This window comes from Gymnodraco acuticeps, unplaced genomic scaffold (assembly GCF_902827175.1).
Source record: "Gymnodraco acuticeps unplaced genomic scaffold, fGymAcu1.1, whole genome shotgun sequence".
Lineage (NCBI taxonomy): Eukaryota > Metazoa > Chordata > Actinopteri > Perciformes > Bathydraconidae > Gymnodraco > Gymnodraco acuticeps.
This window is the reverse complement of record NW_022989962.1, coordinates 12,271-32,301: the sequence shown is the minus strand read 5'-3', so window position 1 is coordinate 32,301 and position 20,031 is coordinate 12,271. Positions and strand designations below refer to the sequence as shown.

At 42.2% G+C, this 20,031-nt stretch overlaps 1 protein-coding gene across 1 annotated transcript; it reads right to left on the bottom strand.

Annotated features, from left to right (window-relative positions):
* Window positions 1-3,839: 3,839 nt before the first annotated feature.
* On the bottom strand, window positions 3,840-16,975 carry LOC117542884 (plexin A3-like). The gene is made up of 5 exons (XM_034210759.1): window positions 16,579-16,975; window positions 15,042-15,232; window positions 11,571-12,118; window positions 10,545-10,709; window positions 3,840-4,528 (listed from the first exon to the last, which is right to left on the bottom strand). The coding sequence occupies exons 2-5, from the start codon at window positions 15,046-15,048 to the stop codon at window positions 4,211-4,213; spliced, it is 1,038 nt and encodes a 345-aa protein (XP_034066650.1). The 5' UTR covers window positions 15,049-15,232; window positions 16,579-16,975; the 3' UTR covers window positions 3,840-4,210.
* Window positions 16,976-20,031: the final 3,056 nt, after the last annotated feature.

Sequence of the window (20,031 nt, the reverse complement as noted above, 5' to 3'; positions counted from 1 at the left end):
AAAATTAACTGAAAAATAAGTGACGAATGAATGCAAAATAGACATAGAATAACGGACTATACATTCAAATGCACGTTCTTGTGTCAAGGGGTGCATTTCACAACGGGGGTGCATAATTTGACACAACACCGGCACAGACTCCACCTCCGGCTACCCCTCCATCAGAGGTCGCTTCCAGAGCAATATCTCTCTCCGGGTTTGAGGAATATCTCTCTCTGGTTTGGAGCAATATCTCGGGGGAATATTAAAGCGGCAGCTGCGTGGGAGGAGAGGTGATCGGGTCGAATGCCGAGAACCTCCATTTTTTTGTTTTCAGGCAATTAAAATTCATCCTTCACTCGGGCTGGAAAATGGAGACGATTGTGTGTCAAATGTGAAGCAGCTTTTTATTTTAATGATGTGTGCAGGAATGTGTGTGAAGTGCAGAGGACGACGTGTGTGTGTACAAGTATGGGATTTATTCAACCGGAAAATGAAGTTTCCTATCCGTGTTAAATTAAGATTATTAACTGTATGATTCAAATAAAGCCAAATACGTCTATTTTAAGTTTGATAGAGTCTTTCAATCCCGCTGAAAATGTTAATTTAGATGAATAAAAAAGGGTCTTATCAAGGAGTATGAATTTACTTTTGAAACAATCAAGTGAAGGGTCTGTTTTGGAGGAAGTTGGTGCCTCTTAATGATGAAAGAAATTGGAGATTTAGTAAAATTATACTATTTTACTTTCATTACAATCACATGTTTACTTTGTGGCTTAAGAGGAAAAGGCAAGATGTCATCTAAAATAATCATAAAAAGGCGATCTATGAGTGTACAGGGCGGGACATCTCTAAGCGGCTGACCAATCACAACAGAGCCGGCCAGCTGACCAATCAGAGCAGAGCTTTTTGAACATTAAAGTAGAGGCACTACATACTGATATACACCTGAACATCAGCAGGAGAGGACTCTTTAAAGTAGAGACACTACATACTGATATACACCTGAACATCAGCAGGAGAGGACTCTTTAAAGTAGAGACACTACATACTGATATACACCTGAACATCAGCAGGAGAGGACTCTTTAAAGTAGAGACACTACATACTGATATACACCTGAACATCAGCAGGAGAGGACTCTTTAAAGTAGAGACACTACATACTGATATACACCTGAACATCAGCAGGAGAGGACTCTTTAAAGTAGAGACACCACATACTAATATACACCTGAACATCAGCAGGAGAGGACTCTTTAAAGTAGAGACACTACATACTGATATACACCTGAACATCAGCAGGGGAGGACTCTTTAAAGTAGAGACACTACATACTGATATACACCTGAACATCAGCAGAAGAGGACTCTTTAAAGTAGAGACACTACATACTGATATACACCTGAACATCAGCAGGAGAGGACTCTTTAAAGTAGAGACACTACATACTGATATATGCCTGAACATCAGCAGGAGAGGACTCTTTAAAGTAGAGACACTACATACTGATATACACCTGAACATCAGCAGGAGAGGACTCTTTAAAGTAGAGACACTACATACTGAAAATGAGCAGAATAGGTTGGTGTATAACTTATGGAGTAATCTTAGCTCTAAGATGATTAAAACTCCAGGTGGAAAATGTCCCTCATCACATCTGCTTTCTGTCCTTTTGCTTTTGAGGTCTCTCCACCCGGTGAAGCTATCTGCAGACGGAGTGAAGAGTGTAAATCCTCCGGAGAGGAGTGTGTCCTGTCGTCTTTAACAGACTGAAGGAGACACTAAACAGTCTCTGAGCAGCTCAGAGCGACGCTCCTCAGACAGTCTCTGAGAAATAACACCAAGCAGACAACTTTATAAAGGTGGAGGGGGGGTCTCTGCAGACCTGCTGCTACACCCCCATGCACCACCAGTGAGTAAATAACCCTGGATATGAATAGATTGTTTGCCGTGTTATGAAACGAAAACAACGCTCGGATTATTTTCAGATAACAATATGAAGAAGAGAGAGCGGAGCACGGAGAGAGGCAGCAGGAAATACGTAAAATAAATGAAACAGTTATCAGATACACAAGTATTATTATTACTATTATTATTGAGTCAATGCTAAATGCTGGAACGTCATTTTTCATTTACTGGGATGAAATGAAGGATACAGTGAAATGTAGACTCTCTTTGAACTGAACTCATCTCAGTATAAAGTAGAAATTTGAAGTACTTGGAAATGGTGAAGCTTTCTACGTTTACTGCACTGCATTCATGACGCAAATACAGATTTGTACACAGGTGTAAATCAGCAGATAGCAACAGTAAAAATCAGCTTCAAGCAAAATACTCTCGGGTATCAAAAACCACAAAAACGCAACACAAACGTTTCATATGCTTCAGTTAATTAAACATCGTGAGAGATGGCAACCAAACTTCAGAGGTGGAGGTGAGACAAGAAACTCAAGCTGTTCCTTTACTTCCTTTCACACCAAACAGCCTGCAGTGATTTAAAACATGCATAAAGCAATTTACCCCCCCTCTGCTCCTTAAATGGAAACACTCGAAAGCGATTTTCAAACATGTATGCGACCATTTCCTCTGCACAGAAAGCAGCACCTCAAAAAAACACTCATTCTTCCTAAACACCACAAAGCACCTGGAAAACTGCACAACTTAGATTTCAAACACAAATATGATATTTTTCACACTTTTTTCTCCTCACAATCTCACCCAGGGGCGTCACATATGGCGCTTTTCCACTGCAGGGCCTCGCTCGGCTTAGTACGGTATAGTTAGGCCTGGCTCACTTTATGCTGTGTTTCCATTACAGTTTAGGAACTGGGGTAATAACTATAGTAACGCATTGTAGGCGGAGCCGTGACGTCATCTTCAATGCAAACCACAAAACCAACATCAGCCGTTAGCTGTTAGCCCTCAGAGCTCACAGCTCTTCATATCTGTTCAGAAACTAGACAAAAGTTAAACAAGTACAAACCACAGACTGCCTGTGTCATGGAGAATACAGTCGCTGGTTTATTTATGTCTGTAGGCCGTTGTTGTGAGTGTGGACGGTCGGAGCATATACAACGTTAGCTTAGCCAAGCTACATTTAGAAAACACGCATTTTAAAAGGTGTTTCGCCTGCCGTCTGTCTGCAGACTTGTCAAAGCATTAATTCATGGTTTTTACTAACCGGTATCAGTGTGTTGTTACTTCGGCATCATTTTGAAACCTGTATTACAATTAAATCACGGTCAAATATGTTCATGTTGTTGTCGTTGCTAGCGATTCTCTCACTAGTTTAGCCTACTCAGCCCGGTTGTTGGCCCGGGAAGAACCTCGATTTTGGAGAGCCAGAAAACTGAAAAAGTACCCGCTAGCCGGAACTACGCCAAGTGGAAACAAAACCACAAACGGGACGGGCACGGCACGCTTAAACCTCGCTCCGCGCTGTAGGCGCCATTAGTTAGAAAAAGTGTTGGGGACACTTTTTTCAGATTTGTAAAACCACTACTGCATTAAGGGTCCGACGGAAACAATACATACATATATACAGTATGCTTTCAATACTTGTTTGGCAACTAGAACAGTAACAATGCCACGCTGCTGCAAAGCTATTCTCTATTCAACTATTACTAATATTAAACGTGTCGCAGGTCCAAACTGCACCAGGAATACACCCAGAAAGTGTGAACAGTCCTCCAGATTGTCCAGATGTTCTCTTGTGCAAATAAACCTTCTCAACAATTATTTCTGTTTTCAGAACTTTTTTAAACAAATGATCCTAATGCAAAGTGGTGGAGAAATGTCCCAATCAAACCCAGGGGCGTCACTTTGTTCGAAAAAGTGGGTGGGGAGACTTTTTATCATATTTAAAAATCCACTATGCATTAACTATATTTTGTTGACAACTAGAGAAGTAACTATGCTACGCTGCTGCAAAGCTATTCTCTATTCAATTATTACTAATATGAAACGTGTCACCAGGAATGCACTCTCTTGTGCAAATACACATTTCTATCTACCTTTTCTATTCTCAGAACATTTTAAAAACAAGTTATCCTAATGCAAAGTGGTGGGGACAAAGAATGGCAATTTCCAAAAGGGGTGGAAACATGTCCCAAGTATAACTGGTGAATGGACTGTACTTAGCGCTTTACGACCCCTCAAAGCGCTTTACATGCTACAAGTCATTCACCCTTTCACACCCATTCAGTGTACCTTAGCCTAGGAACTAACATTCATACACATTCACACACCGTTGGCCATCGGGAGCAACTCAGGGTTAAGTATCTCGCCCAAGGATACATCGACATGTTGACTCCTATGATCAAACCCCACACAGCAGCTTCACACATCCCCTCGCTCCCTCCTACCTTCTTGAGCTGCCCGCTGCGTGTCCCCACGAACACCACCGTGTGTTCTCCGTAGATGTAGGCGGCGACGGCCCCCATGCCCTCCGTGCGGTCCTCGTACAGCGGGCTGCCCTCGATGACCCGCAGACCCCCGAGAGGCTGGTTCAGCACCAGGCCGCAGAAATCATCCCCGATCTGCTTCGGCTGCAGGACAGAGAGGGCGGAGAAGTTATTACAACGTCTTTATTGTTGAAGTACATATTATTGACTCCTTTGAAATGCTGCAGGATGATATCAGTCTTCTTAAGATGAAGAAGAAGACATATTGGTAGAGGAAGTCATCTGGAATCTGGTGCATGTTAGCTTTATAACACAAGCAGAAAACGGCTAAAAGAAGAAAAGGGAAATAAGGAAACGTTGTGTCCTGTAATGATTGGCTGAGATACCTGTCAATCAATTAAAACACACCTGTAGCTCTAAATCTCTCCTCAGCAGAAACACAAATGTGATCATCTACTCTGACTCGAACCAGGTGAGTGTTGATACATTATACAGTGTGTGTGTGTGTGTGTGTGTGTGTGTGTGTGTGTGTGTGTGTGTGTGTGTGTGTGTGTGTGTGGATCTATTATTTCATTATGCTGATGAGATGGTCTAACCCAGGGTTCTGCAACATGCGGCTCTTTAAGCCCTCTGCTCTGGCTCCCTTGAGCTTAGACAAAAATAAGAAGGGAATCAAAGTATTTGTAGGAATATTTATATTTTGTTGCACGGTTGAAAATGTTTCGTATCTTGTATTTTGAGGTGATGCTGTGACACATAAATAAAAAACAAAACGGTTTTAATTAGGTCAACTAAAATATGCGTCACATCCTGCTACGGTCCCGCGCCAGCGCCTTTTCTTGCAGGCGAATAACCTGACCCCCGGCTCGATGAGCGAACTATGGATAAATCAAAGAAAATAAAAGTACCGGAGGAACACAGAGGGTTTAGTTCTGCGTGGTTAGAGTTATCTGCTTTCAAGCAAACGATGCTGGCTTACCGCTATGTTTGATATGTGGAGAGAAGTTGTCAAAGGTGCTGCAGCCTTTACATATCGAGGAAAAACCCTGAAGAGGAAGACAGCTGACGACCTTCAGTCATAATTCAATCAGTTAACTCTTGTTAGGGTGCAGCTATATCCATCCATCCATCCATCTTCTCCCGCTTATCCGTGGTCGGGTCGCGGGGGTAGCAGTTCCAGCAGAGAGCCCCAAACTTTCTTTTCCCTGGCGACATCAACCAGCTCTGACTGGGGGATCCCAAGGCGCTCCCAGGCCAGCAAAGAGATATAATCCCTCCACCTGGTCCTAGGTCTACCCCTCGGTCTCTTCCCAGCTGGACGTGCCTGGAACACCTCCCTAGGGAGGCGCCCAGGTGGCATCCTAACTAGGTGCCCGAACCACCTCAACTGGCTCCTTTCAACGCGAAGGAGGAGCGGCTCTACTCCGAGTCCCTCCCTGATGACCGAACTTCTCACCTTATCCCTAAGGGAGACACCAGCCACCCTGCGGAGAAAACCGATCTCGGCCGCTTGTATCCGGTGCAGCTATATATTTTTATGTATTTCAAAGTGGGCCCATTTTAATTATATTCATTTTCTTCAAATGGACTCCCCAAGTGCTGTGTTGATTTATTTTAAAGTAGGCCGGTGTATTTTCTTTTAATTCTCCTTATAAGAATTCTTTGTTTATTATTAGAGGTAAACAGTTTTCTATAATGTAATAAATAATAAATGCAAAAGAAATTCAGTTTTTGTCTATGATGTAACAATATATTCAACTTTATAAGCTATCATGCTATCAATTAGGTTTTGCGGCTCCAGACCAACACATTGGTGGAAAAGGGGGCAAAATGGCTCTTTTGGTCAAAAAGGTTGCAGACCCCTGGTCTAACCGGAGATGATGTATACGTTTGGTCCTTCTGAGAGTTTCGGGGTGGAGAGAGGAGTGTATAGAAACAGGGAGGAGCAGGGTTATTATTACAGGGTCCACACACACAAACTCAGTCACACACACACACACACACACACACACACACACACACACACACACACACAGTTATACACACAGAGAGGTTGGCTAACACCCTGTCATTATCGGGTTAAGGCCTTGATGCATCGCAGCATGGTGGAAACTCTGAAACAGGATCTGCTGTGTGTGTGTGTGTGTGTGTGTGTGTGTGTGTGTGTGTGTGTGTGTGTGTGTGTGTGTGTGTGTGTGTGTGTGTGTGTGTGTGTGTGTGTGTGTGTGTCAGCGGATACTTTCAGAATCACTATTTAGATGTCCTTTATTTATTTACTAAACACCCTGTCCTTGAAACGTTACCTGCCTGTAAAATGAGTCCGTAGTAAACTCTGCTTTTGTCCTCAAACTGCAGAGTCTCAGAGCAGAGGAGACAGAGGATAAACTGACGTGAACCAGACGAATGCACATACGAATGACTACTACTAAGTCATTACATTGGTTGCATGCAAGTTTTTGAATGGATTTTAACTATTTATTGACAGTTTTTGAATCAGTTGTTTTTATTTCGGTATAATCCTAATAAGTAGTGGGACCCTGTATCTCCAATGTGATGGTAACAATTCATATTTACTGTTCAGAACATGGCTGGTGTCAGAGAACATTTTAATATGTTATTATGGTAGGCTGAAACCAAAAGGGTTAACCTAAAATAGGTCTTCAGGGACGGGGTCAGCTTTCTGTCCCCAGAGTCAGAACTAAACATGGTAAAGCAGCGTTCAGTTATTATGCTCCAAATATCTGGAACAAACTCCCAGAAACCTGCAGGTCCGCTGCAACTCTGACTACTTTTAAATCCAGGCTGAAGACTTTTCTTTTTGTCGCTGCTTTTAATTGAACTATTCACATCTTAAACTGCACTGTAACTTGTATCCATGTATTTTTTTCTTTTATTGTCTTTTCTTTTTAATGACTGTTTTTAAATGCCTTTTTCTGAATGTCTTTCATTTTTTGTAAAGCACTTTGAATTGCCTTGTGTTGAAAAGTGCTATATAAATAAACTTGCCTTGCCTTGCCTTGCCTTACAATCTTTGATCAGATTTCTGAAATCTATGTATCGAGACCCTCAGATTTGGCCTTTTGTCCAGAAGAAACTGCACTTGAGGTAAAACACGTTTCTTTTGCTTGTAATGGCAGAGTGTGCGTCTTGTTCCTGGGAAAACTGATAACAAAGCATTTGTTCCAAGTGTAACGAGACAAGTAGCCTCCATCTCCTATTAAATATATATTGTATTGTTCCAAAAAAAGGTCCATAAGTACAGCAAAACCAAGAGATTATTAATGTAATTAGTAGGGCTGTCAAGTTAATAGTTAATAACGCGTTAACGCAAAAAGGAGATACAAGGAGCTGTTTAAATGAAAACAGAGGAGCGACATTTCGCCACAACTGTGCCGAGCACTTGACTTTATGCAGGAAGCCAGACAGTGGGACATTGTACGAGAAGTCAGCACACTCAGCACGGATAGTGCGCAACATGATTGCAGCGTCCAGGCAGCTCCCGTTCGAGCATATGCCTTGAGTTGCACATAGCTCCAACGATCCATCACACACACACACACACCACACACACACACACACACCACACACACACACACACACACACACACACACACACACACACACACACACACACACACACACACACCACACACACACACACACACACACACACACACACACACACCACACACACACACACACACACACACACACACACACACACACACACACACACACACACACACACACACACACACACACACACACGCACACACGCACACACACACTGAGAGAGGTTCCAGGTTGAATTGAGGCGAATATTTGTAATGTTCAGAAGTTGTTGTGTTTAATATTCATGAGAATATTTGTCATTGTTCAAATGATAATAAACATTAGCATAAAGCATATTTGTCCACTCATATGTTGATAAGAGTATTCAAAACTTGAAAAATATTCCTCTAAGGTACATTTAGAACAGATAAAAAATGTGCGATTAACTATTTTAATCGACTGACAGCCCTAGTAATTAGGGCTGAAATCCTGCATGCCTTCTTCTTCTGCAATTTAAGAAATACTGAAGCATTAAAGTACTTATTATTTTACTCTTAATCGTTGAATGAACAGTAAAAAAAGCTCAGGTGAGCTGCACAAAGGAAACATGGAGGCAATAACAGCAGACTGCAGCAAAACACACGGGATTGTCACAAGTGAAGAAGAACGTGTGTGTGTGTGTGTGTGTGTGTGTGTGTGTGTGTGTGTGTGTGTGTGTGTGTGTGTGTGTGTGTGTGTGTGTGTGTGTGTGTGTGTGTGTGTGTGTGTGTGTGTGTGTGTGTGTGTGTGTGTGCATGGCAGACAGATCATCATTAAGTGTGAAGGAAAGTCCTGAAGGTACAAAACACACACACAAACACACACACACACAGACACGTACAGGACAGATTGTTACATGTTGTGCAGACAGGCGGCCTGCTGGTGACGCTTAATGAAAAACAAGACTGAGACACACACACACAAATAAACACATACACAAATAAAACACACACGAACAAGGACCTTGTCATATTACATTCATGCATGAGCACACACTCACACACTCCCTGCTGTTTATGATAAAAGAAGGAGGTCAGAGCCTGGACACTGGCCCCACCTCCTCTGTCTTTGCCCTCAAAACACACACACTCTGACACACACACTCTCACACACTCACTCACACACAACACACACACACACACACCAATATCATAGCTCATTATCTCATATTTCATCACTTTCATCATCTCACGGCTGATTGGTTGTCATTCGTTAGTTAGATATTGAGTTGGTTAGTTGCTTCATTGGTTAGTTAGTTGCCGGGGGCGACCACCTATCTCCCTCCCCCATTTCCATATTCCCAAATCCAGACTCCCCCCCTCTCCATCCCGAACTCGTATCCTGGCGGGTTTCCCTGTACTGGGTTACCATGGTTACCCTGCAGGCCATTACTGCCATGAATAAGAACATCATCTACCCACCCCCCCCCCCGACCTGAAATAACCCCACTGCAGAGAGAGAAGAGGGGGGGGATATCTCTGGAAAGATCTTTGGGATGAAGAGCTCCATTATAGACAGGTATATTATAGTATAGGAAGCACAAATGTAGTATAGTATTAAATCAGTGTGTTTCAGGTGTGGTGCAGTAATGAGTCCTAAAACCGAAAATGAGTCGGCGTTTTAACACTTCCTGTTGCCTCGTCAATGGTTTTAGTTCTGAAATAAGGTCTGTGGTTAACACAAGCTGATTTTTTTTTTCTACGACATAAAATACCTCAGTAAAAACCCCACAGGTGAATTTAAAAACAGCAGTTGCTAACAAGTGTTTAAATGAGACAACTAAACATCATCACGCCCAACATTAGCCGCTATAGCTTAGCGGTGGTGACGTGAAGTCATGTGACCGTGCTGTAGTTCCTTTATAGCCCAACATTAGCCGCCTTTAGCTTAGCGGTGGTGATGTGAAGTCATGTGACCGCTGCTGTAGTTTCTTTATAGCCCAACATTAGCCGCCTTTAGCTTAGCGGTGGTGACGTGAAGTAATGTGACCGTGCTGTAGTTCCTTTATAGCCTAACGTTAGCCGCCTTTAGCTTAGCGGTGGTGACGGTGAAGTCATGTGATCGTGCTGTAGTTCCTTTATAGCCCAATATTAGCCGCCTTTAGCTTAGCGGTGGTAACGTGAGTCCCTGTGACCATGCTGTAGTTCTTTTATAGCCCAATATTAGCCGCCTTTAGCTTAGCGGTGGTGACGTGAAGTCATGTGGACCGTGCTGTAGTTCTTTCATAGCCTAACGTTAGCTTAGATGGAATTACGCTTTAAAATCATAACGTTTTAGCAAGAAAGTAAAGGTCACCCTGCAGGTTATAGGTCGACAGACGAATAGCTAACATACAGACTGATTCAGCCGTATCAACAATTTTTGTTATAGATATAGTTATAGCTATAGATGGTAACCCTTGATTTGTAAACTCTCAAGAGATCCGACCTCGAACGGTTCAGGTTTGGGTTCAAACAGCGAGTCTTGCGAGAGTTTGGGAAACATTTAGCAAATAAAGGGTTAGCATCAAGACACAACTTCCAAACTCTTATCAGTCTCTTATCAGTGTTTTAAGGTTTACTGAACTCACCGTGTGGATGCAGGGCAGCTCCTTATTGAGCAACCAGGGTAACGAGAGTCGTCCCTCGCCACGGTAACAGGAGCGGATCCTCTCCCTCATGGCGAGGTTGATGTCGTGGAGCGTGAACAGACACAGGACCGTCTCTCTGGGGGGGTTCGAGCGGTTCTTCTGACCCTGAAAACACAAAAAAACACACAAAGAAGAGTCTGAAAAGTGCTGGTTTGGATCTCTGAAACAAGGCACTGCCACTAATGTCAGAGTAAAAGAAACGATAGTGAATGACAAAAAGAAAACTGAAAAGATGAAAAAAAAGTAAAGTAAAACATCAACAAGTAAAAACAAACCAATAATTAGAGAAAGAACAAAAGCAGAAGAAGGACTGATTGAGGAAAAAGTAAAGCAAGAAAGAAACATTTAAGAAGTAAAGTCAACAAGAAATTGGAAAGCTTCAATCAGAATAAATGTTTGTAGGGTAAACAGTTATTTCTTTTGATCTTTTGATTTGTCTAACGTCTGCAGTCTAGACGTTAGACAAACAAGGAATGGAAAAAACAGAATATTGTTATCGAAAAGTTAAGACAAGACGGGGGAATATGGAAAAAGGAGTAAAGAAAAGGCATATTTTTGAATTGTGAATGGATAAAATGAAAGGTAGAAATGGAAGAAGAAAAAATAAAGAAACCCTAAAAAGACGAAATATAGACAGACCAGAAACAAGACAAAAAACAGCTAAATAAATAAATAAAAATCAACAATAAGACAAAATAAGAAAGCTAAGGGAAGACATTTAAACTGACAAAACAGGAATAGATCAATACAAAGGAAATAACAGACATTGAAAGAGACAAGGGAATAAAAAAGAAAAGAAAAAATAGAGGCAACGAAAGGAATAAACAAACGAGTATAGAGTCCAGATAAAGACGTCCAATCAGAACGGAGGAAGCTGAAGGCAAGGCAAGTTTATTTATACAGCACCTTTCAACACAAGGCAATTCAAAGTGCTTGACAATAATGAAAGACATGAAGGTAGCTCACCTGTGAAAAGACGACGAAGAGCACATCGTCGTCCTCCGTCAGACCGAGCGCCTGCGCCAGCCTCCGCCCGGGCTTCTGTTTGTACGCGGCCTGAACCAGCCGGTACTCCACGCCGTCTTTCGTGCAGCCCAGAGGAAACTCCACGTAGGAGTAGAACTCGGTGTCGTTGGAGCACATCCTCACGATCTTAGAGGTGAAGAACTTCTCCCCGCCGGCGTCCATCTGCGTGAGCTGCGTGTCCAGCTGCAGCGTCAGGAAGTAGACGTAGGTGCGACTGGAGAATCCGTACACGTAGTAGATGTCGAAGGCCGGGTATAAGGACAGCGTATCGGACGGGATCTTGATCTGAGAGGAGACAAACTCGTCCTGGTAGACCAGAGAGAACATGTTGACGCTCTCCTCGTCCGCCACCAGCTTCCTGCTGGACAGCGTGGGGAAATACTCCGACTTTCCATCGATGGCGGCGCCGATGAAGAGGCGGCTGCCACCCTTCATCGGCTTCTTTCTCATCGGATCTGCAGTCCAATCGTCCTCCCCAACAACCACACCTGGAGAAAGAGGAGATGGTTCACAATCGCCGAATGTTTTATAGATGAATCTGCAGAGTTTACTACGGAGTCCTTTTGGCAGATACAGACAGAGAATTTCAATTTCAAGGACAGGGTGTTCAGTAAATAATAAAAAACAGAGACAGATACTGACTATAAATAGCGATTTTGAAAGTATCTGCTGATCTGTGATTCAGAGTTTCCAGCCTCCATCTGAATTAACCAATGAAGCCATTTCAGACCCTTTCTACTCCTTTTCCACTGAGGCAGTGCCAGTGCCAGTTTGAAGCTGGTGCCCAATTGCAAACCAGTATTTGGTGTTTCCACTGTATCAGCACCGGCCTTGAAATTAAGTCCAACTCTGGCCCCAAATATACTCAACCAGCAGCCACCAGAACCGAGAGCCACATGTCAGAGATTAACTGGAGCACTAACAGCTCAGGGCGAGAGCACAAAGTAGTAACATAAGCAGAAGCACCAAGATCGAAAAGTGGCAAGAACACAATCATATATTTTAAAGCCGTAAAGTCGCAGAACATTCACCATATTATTCATTATATGGCGCTACAGCAACGTGCCGTGGGTTCCCTCGGACTCTGGTTGCCGGAAAAGTAAACTGGTTCTTAAGTTGTCCCAAAGTTGAACCAACTACAGACCAAACTAGCCGAAGCACATAACAAGAACGAAACTCGTTAAAAGTGGATAGTAATATTAATAGGAACCCAGGAACATTTTCTAACCCTAACCCTATCAGTAGTTGTAAAGAGACACATTATGTCATTCCTCAAAACCACACCTTCTTGAATGTGCTTTTAAAGTATGCAACTTCATACTGATGTAAGCTACAGAGTCAATTAAGATAGATTAATATATAAAAAGGCTTAATTTTAGGGTGAAAGTAGGATTATGGACTGCTTGACTTGACGCCCTGTTACTGAACACTGCTCGTTTATCATTTGATCCAGTTTAATGTTTGTTTTACGACTGGTGCTTCTATACGAAAAGGTTTAATACTGCTGTCTTGTTTAGGACGCCCTTGTAAAATAGATTATGGATCTCAATGGTATAGACTCCAGCGTGTCCAGAACGCAGCCGCCAGACTCCTCACCCACACCAAATCGTCACATCACCCCGGTCCTCAAAGAACTCCACCTGGCTCCCCGTTTCACACCGCATCCACGACAAACTCCTGGTCCTCACTTTCAAAGCCCTCCACCATCCCCCCCCCCATACCTCACTGACCTCCTCATCCTCTACCAACCACCCCGGTCCCTCAGATCCACCTCAGCCGGTTTGCTTTCCATCCCCAAGGCCAAACTCCGGAGCTTTGGGGATAGAGCCTTCTCTGTGGCAGCCCCGAAGCTCTGGAACTCCCTCCCCCAATACCTCCGTGAGTCTGAGTCCCTCACCCTGTTCCAGTCCCGCCTCAAAACCCACCTCTTCAACTCTGTATCCATAAGCCCCCCCCCCCCTCTCAATCAACTTCCTCCTGACTGCTTTTCTGTTTTGGCTTTGTTTTTGTTTTTGTTTTGTTTGTCTACCCTCCCTCCCAAATGTAAAGCGTCTTTGGGTTCAAGAAAAGCGCTATAGAAATAAAATATATTATTATTATTAAACTAAAAAGGTAAAATTAATATTAAGAAGATACACAAGAAGAGCCTTGTAACAACGTCTAAAGAATATTTTAACAAGTTTTTATAGGGCTGTCACTGGTCTTTACATGTTAACAGCATAAGTCCTGCTAATGTCCCCTCAAGGCTGTCTCAGTATTCGTATCGAACCATTTAAGAACTTACAATCATGAGATCAAGTCGTACAATAATGAGATATAACAATCTAATGTTTATATCACAGCACGGTGGGTGACATGTGAACAGATAAATCAGAAACCCACTGAAAGTTTTAGAGAGCGGAGATATGAGGACTGTCATGTTCGTGTTGTTTGTCAATCATCTTCTGTTTTGTCCCGACAGTTTTCATTCGGGTTTTTGTTCAAAATAAAACAGCATCTGATTTACAATAAAAACCTGCACAACATGTTGACGCTTGACTGACAGCTGCAGGTTGAAATGTTTCTCTAGCTTGTAAAGAACAAAGCTACAAGGAAACCCTAGGGATCTGTTTCTAATTTTTATGGCAGAAAGATTGACAGAAATTTGACGTGATACGAGGACAAATCTAATTAATGTTTCTGAATTTAAATCTGCAGTGGGAACGACAGCACGGACTGTCGAATGCAGACAATACAACTCTGTATTTGAGACTTAGAGGCCTAACTAAAAACACATAGTCACTTTAAAATATATATATATTCCAGTATTTGTGCTAAGCTAGGCTAAACAAATCCTGGACCAGTGTGCATTGTCTGTTGAAACATCCATCTTTTCATCGGACTCTGGAGAAAAAAAAACCAGGATGAATGTAAGCTTGTTAGCTTGTTAGCTAGTTAATGGTTAGCCCAAGCAGAGGTCGCGTTAATCGAATAGTTTCCGTCTATGACAGATTTTTTTAACAATGACGGAAAAATCTGAAAGCAGTCCATCATTTTGACGGATTAGAACTCGGAACAGCGCCAAAGCTTCCCCGCAGCGAGGCTCCGGTGTTTTTCCGTGTTATGCATGCCCTCCAAAAAGGAAATGATACCATTTTCAAACCTAACGTTGTCGAACAAATCATTGAAATGTTACGATCTTGTTCGTCAAAATGACGTGCAGCGAAAAAGTCTAACGCAACCTCTGAGCCCAAGTGACCTTCTCTGCATTTACCGATAGCATGAGTTAGCATTTACTTGATTATTTTCAAACAAAGTTTCAATGAGATTCAGGATGGTTGCTTCCATCTGTTTTTGAAGTCTGTCCCCTACAATCTTTCTCTTGAATCTCTACCTGTCCATGTATATATAACTGACCCCCCCGATGCTCACCTGCCATCCCATCAGCCTCTCTGGCTCCGGACAGGTAATGCTCTTTGCGGTGATGAGGCTCTCCGAGTTTGAAGAGGTCTTCGAGTCGGAGGAACTGACAGACGCCCTGCCAGATGGAGCCGCACGCCACCAGCCTGTTCCCGGTGTAATCCACCAGCAAGAGTTTATTCACGTTGTCTGAGGAGTCCAGTCTGAGGGGGGGGGAGAGACACAGGTGGAGGTTAGACAGGTGAGAATGAAGACCCAGAAAACCTTGAAACTTTTTATGAAAATGTTGCACAGTTTATTTGGATGTTGGCTTTTTGCAAGTCCATCCATTCTGTTTAAAGCTGGTGATTGTGCAAAGTCGCAGAAAAGGAGTAGGCCTGATTAATATTATTAGTCTTCTAGTGTAAATTAGATTCCAGTAGTGGCTATGAAGGATTGTTCCAAATAACGCTGGAGTCCTACAGTAGGCTACACTAGAATTAAAAAATGATTGATTCAATTAAGAATTGCCAATACTCACAACATGTTTTAAAGTGCACCTATCAAGCTATTTTAAGGCATATATTATGGGTCTCAGATATGCCTGCTCAGAATTCTACCGGAGATAAAGTTAAATTCTGCTGTGATAAAACGCCATCCTGTTCCAAACCACATCAAGGATTATCTCTGAAACAGTATGGAGCTCAAATGCTTTTTCTCTTGCGGGTTTATCACAAGATGAGTTCCTTTTGATTTCCTGCTTTTTAAACACATGCTCTCTCCAGTACAGGTTAGCTCTGCGTGTTAGCGAGGCTAATGTAAACAAAGACGAGATTACGTCCAAAACATGTCAGGCATTGTTTCTGATAGCAACTCTCTGTGGGTCCACCATCGGAAATTACGTCATATTGGCAGCAAATCTGTATCCGCTCGTTGTACCCCCCGTTTTTAAAAGATTTGGGTACGGAGGAAAAGAGAGAGGGTTTTATTTTCTGACGCTGCGTGAGACACATATTTATGTATAAAAGACATCAAAAAGTGCATTTTGCATGATAGGTCCCCTTTAAAACCATAATTGTGGTTGTTTGCTTTCCCCCCAAAAGAGAGGTGTGCACTTTCAAGTTGTACTCATCAAAGAAAGTTGATTTAATAAAACTAATTAAATCAGTAAAATCACTTTTTGTCCTGTAATAAAATACATTCATAGCTTGATTTAAAAATCTTGATTAAAGCTGTGAATAAATGTCACTTGGTACAGATCTACTAGACAGACTACAAAAAGTCATACTATAGTCATTTCATGAAAAGCCATATTATAATAGGTCATAAAAAAATGAATAAAACATTTCATAATTATCAGGTCATTAAAAAAGTTATTTTATAATATATATTAAAAATTATTAAAAATATAATAATTTGTATTTAGGGTTCAGTAAGTCAAAAACTTTTTTCAATTTTAAAGTCATAAATCTCCTAAATGTGTGATTGTACAATATGGCATAAAAATGACAAGTAGCCGATCAGACAGACAGGTGGAGCAGCGAGACAGCAGTGAGACAGGTGTACTGACCGGTGAGCGCAGGCCCTGACGCTTGGGGGGGGGATAACACTTGGCGTTGTCCTCCACCGGGCCGGTCATGTGACTCCTCATCTCCGTCAGATTGGACGACAGCTTCATCACACGGTTGACGGCGCCCACGAACACCTCGCCCGTCCTCCGGTGGACCGTCAGGTGAGTGAGGGAGGTGTCGAACGGCCGAAACACCACCCGACCCGTCGCCAAGGGGGGAGGGGGGGGAAGAGCTGGGGCCGAGAGGAGGGGGGAGGAGAGGAGGGAGAGGAGGAGGAAGAGGAGGAGAGGTGAGGAAGAGGGGAACATGGTGGAGAGAGAGAGGAGGAGGATGGAGGGATGGAGGAGGAGAGGAGGGGAGGAGGAAGAGGAGGAGATCTGCTGCAGGACTGAGGAAGAGGAGGCCGCTTTAACGGGGCATGGCTGTGGAGAGAGAGAGAGAGAGAGAGAGAGAGAGAGAGAGAGAGAGAGAGAGAGAGAGAGAGAGAGAGAGAGAGAGAGAGAGAGAGAGAGAGAGAGAGAGAGAGAGTGTTATAATGTGATCAACTACAGGAATCTGTTCAGAATCTAAAGAATGCATGTGAATACATATCGGTTCATATGCCTTTATTTTGAAATTCCCATCGCCTGTCTGTGTCGCCATTTTGGTCAAAGTGCCTCTTGTTCCTTAGCATTAAAACATTGCTTGAACATGAAAAAGGTGGCACTTTGGTACATAGCGAATAGCAAAGTCTATTTAAGGTTTATATTAAAAGATTAACAGACTCTGAAACAAAAGGTATCGTGCCAGACTTTGTGATATCAGCAACCAGATTGATCTCCAGATAAATCGCTATAATACATATCGTGCTGAAAACCTAGTATTCACACTGTTAGACAGACTGGTTAGAATGAAGGTTCAAACTAACATTATATAGATAAACCTTCTCAATCTGGTTTATTCTGCGTGTTATCATTTGGACATCCACCAACAAATCCTGACTTTAACCTACAATATTCAGACTTTCTTACCCGCGATATCCTGACTTCAATCTCAGTCATTCTGACTTTTCATATGTATGAGACTGAAGAAAAAATGTCTCCAGAATGAAATGGAGCTTTTAGTCCTCATTATTCACAAAAAAACTCTCCAACACACACAGGATTCCTCTGACAGTGTAGAGATTAGCTGTGTGTGTGTGTGTGTGTGTGTGTGTGTGTGTGTGTGTGTGTGTGTGTGTGTGTGTGTGTGTGTGTGTGTGTGTGTGATAGAGGTATTGATCTGTTTCTGTCTGTATTCTCACTGATTCTCTCATAAAGCTTCAGCACTGAGCTGATGGAAACTTCACTCTCATCCTGGCAGCGATTTCTACTCCGCTTACGTTTGACTGACAGCTCTAATCACACACACACACACACACACACACACACACACACACACACACACACACACACACACACACACACACACACACACACACACACACACACACACACACACACACAAACACCCACACACACACACACACACACACACACTAACACACACACACACACACACACACACACACACACATCACACCACACACACACACACACACACACACACACACACACACACACACACACACACACCACACACACACACACCCAACACACACACAGCACCACACACACACACACACACACAACACACACAGCAGTGAAATCAGTTTAATCCTAATCTAAACTCATGAACGAGACAAAATGGAGGGTTTTCTTCTTTCCCTGAAGGAGTTTTTTTCTGCGTTAAAAGCTGAAATGTTCTGAGCGTGGGCGTCCTGGTGGGAATTGAACCCTCGACTGTGGCAGAGCTTCATATCGGGCTTCAGCATGGGCACATGAATCAATAAGAGAGAATATGAGAAACTGAGAGTGGAAACAAAGAGCCTCGCTTTCTCCTCTGTCTGTTTCTTATATTCTCCGATATTTTTAATTCTCTCAACGTTTTCATTACTTTCGCTTTCAGGATTATTGTGATCCGAGATTCCCTACCATCAAGATACACCAATTCCTTTATTTTTACGATGCATTCATGTACCACACAAAACTCCCACATATTCGATCCTACTCTGCAAATAAATGAACATGAAAATGGATATAATGCTGTATTAACAGTCAGATATTTGTTATGGGCATGCTCCGTTTTGTGAGCCTTCATATTCCATATTTTTTATGATTTAAATACTACTACATACAATACATCGGTTTTGAGTGTCTTGGTTGAAGTATATTTCCCACCAGTTGTGAAAAACCCTACTGTCGCCCATCAGAGGGTGAAGTGGCTGTAAAGCCTCCTCACAGACGGTATCAGAGCGTTTCAATCCAACAGGAACACACACATCGATCCGCTCCAATCTAAAGACCTGTTCTCTGTTTGTGTCGGGAAACACGACCGTGCAGCTTTAGGTCGTTACAGCGGCTTCCAGTACGTTCTACAATTGATTTTAAATTTGTGATGCTTGTTTTTTCAAGACCCTACACGGCACCGCACAATCTGTGACAAGCTTCTGAGAACTAAACAGCCCTCAGGTTCACCGCTTATTCCCAGAGACAACTATACCTTTAGATGTTATCCTCTAACAGCAGACAATCAACGGGCTCCAACAATATCATCTTTACAGGAAATGCTGTTTTATTCGTACTGCTGTTACCGGTTGTTAGCCCATGTGACTTATTTGATTTCCTATTTAATTTAAGGTCAACGTTTGCTCTTAATTCCCACTTTTTAAACGGTTTTAATTCACATGTCGTCTTAGTTCTTACTGGTTGCTGCTCTAAATGTATTTACATTGTTATTTTATTATTATTTCCTTGTCTTTTATTGATGTATTTTGCATTAATGTTGTTTTATTGTGTTCACTTGTTTTGACATCTGTTTGTCCAGTGTGAATATTTCCCTTTTTATTCAAATATAAATTCAATATATTTGATTCTTGAACTGAAAGATTGATTGATAATTTGGCAGAACGACGACTGCACAATATTGTTACAAAAATTACATTTTATGCAATATATATATATGTATATGTATATTGTGTGTATATTTTGAAATGGAAAACTACAGAAGTTTTTACTCTATGTTGACGATTCCTATTTTTGGCTTTATATACACATTTGGTTGAAAAAGCCATCATCCAACTGACTTTTTGTTTTAAGACAAAATGTTATTTTTCTATGTTTTTCCTTTCAGGTTTTGTTCAATACTTAGCGGGGTCTTCTTTGATTGTTTAAAACCGTGATACATTTTGGTTGATTCTTAAAAATCTGCACAGATAGGTTGTTTCGTCGTAGTAAGCAGCAAAAAAGTCGTTCTCATACAGTAGTTGCTGTTATTTGCCTTTTTGAGATTGCTCGTCCTGCAAGGGGATATTTTGCACAACTCAATGTTGACGTCGCAACCCTTCTAATAATCAACAATGAAATGAACATTTA

Coding starts and splice junctions, on each gene's coding strand:
- LOC117542884 (XM_034210759.1), bottom strand. Junction 10,710..11,570: donor TCTTCGTCGTCTTTTCACAG/GTGAGCTACCTT, acceptor TTGTGTTTTCAG/GGTCAGAAGAACCGCTCGAA. Junction 4,529..10,544: donor AGCTGCCCTGCATCCACACG/GTGAGTTCAGTA, acceptor TCTGTCCTGCAG/CCGAAGCAGATCGGGGATGA.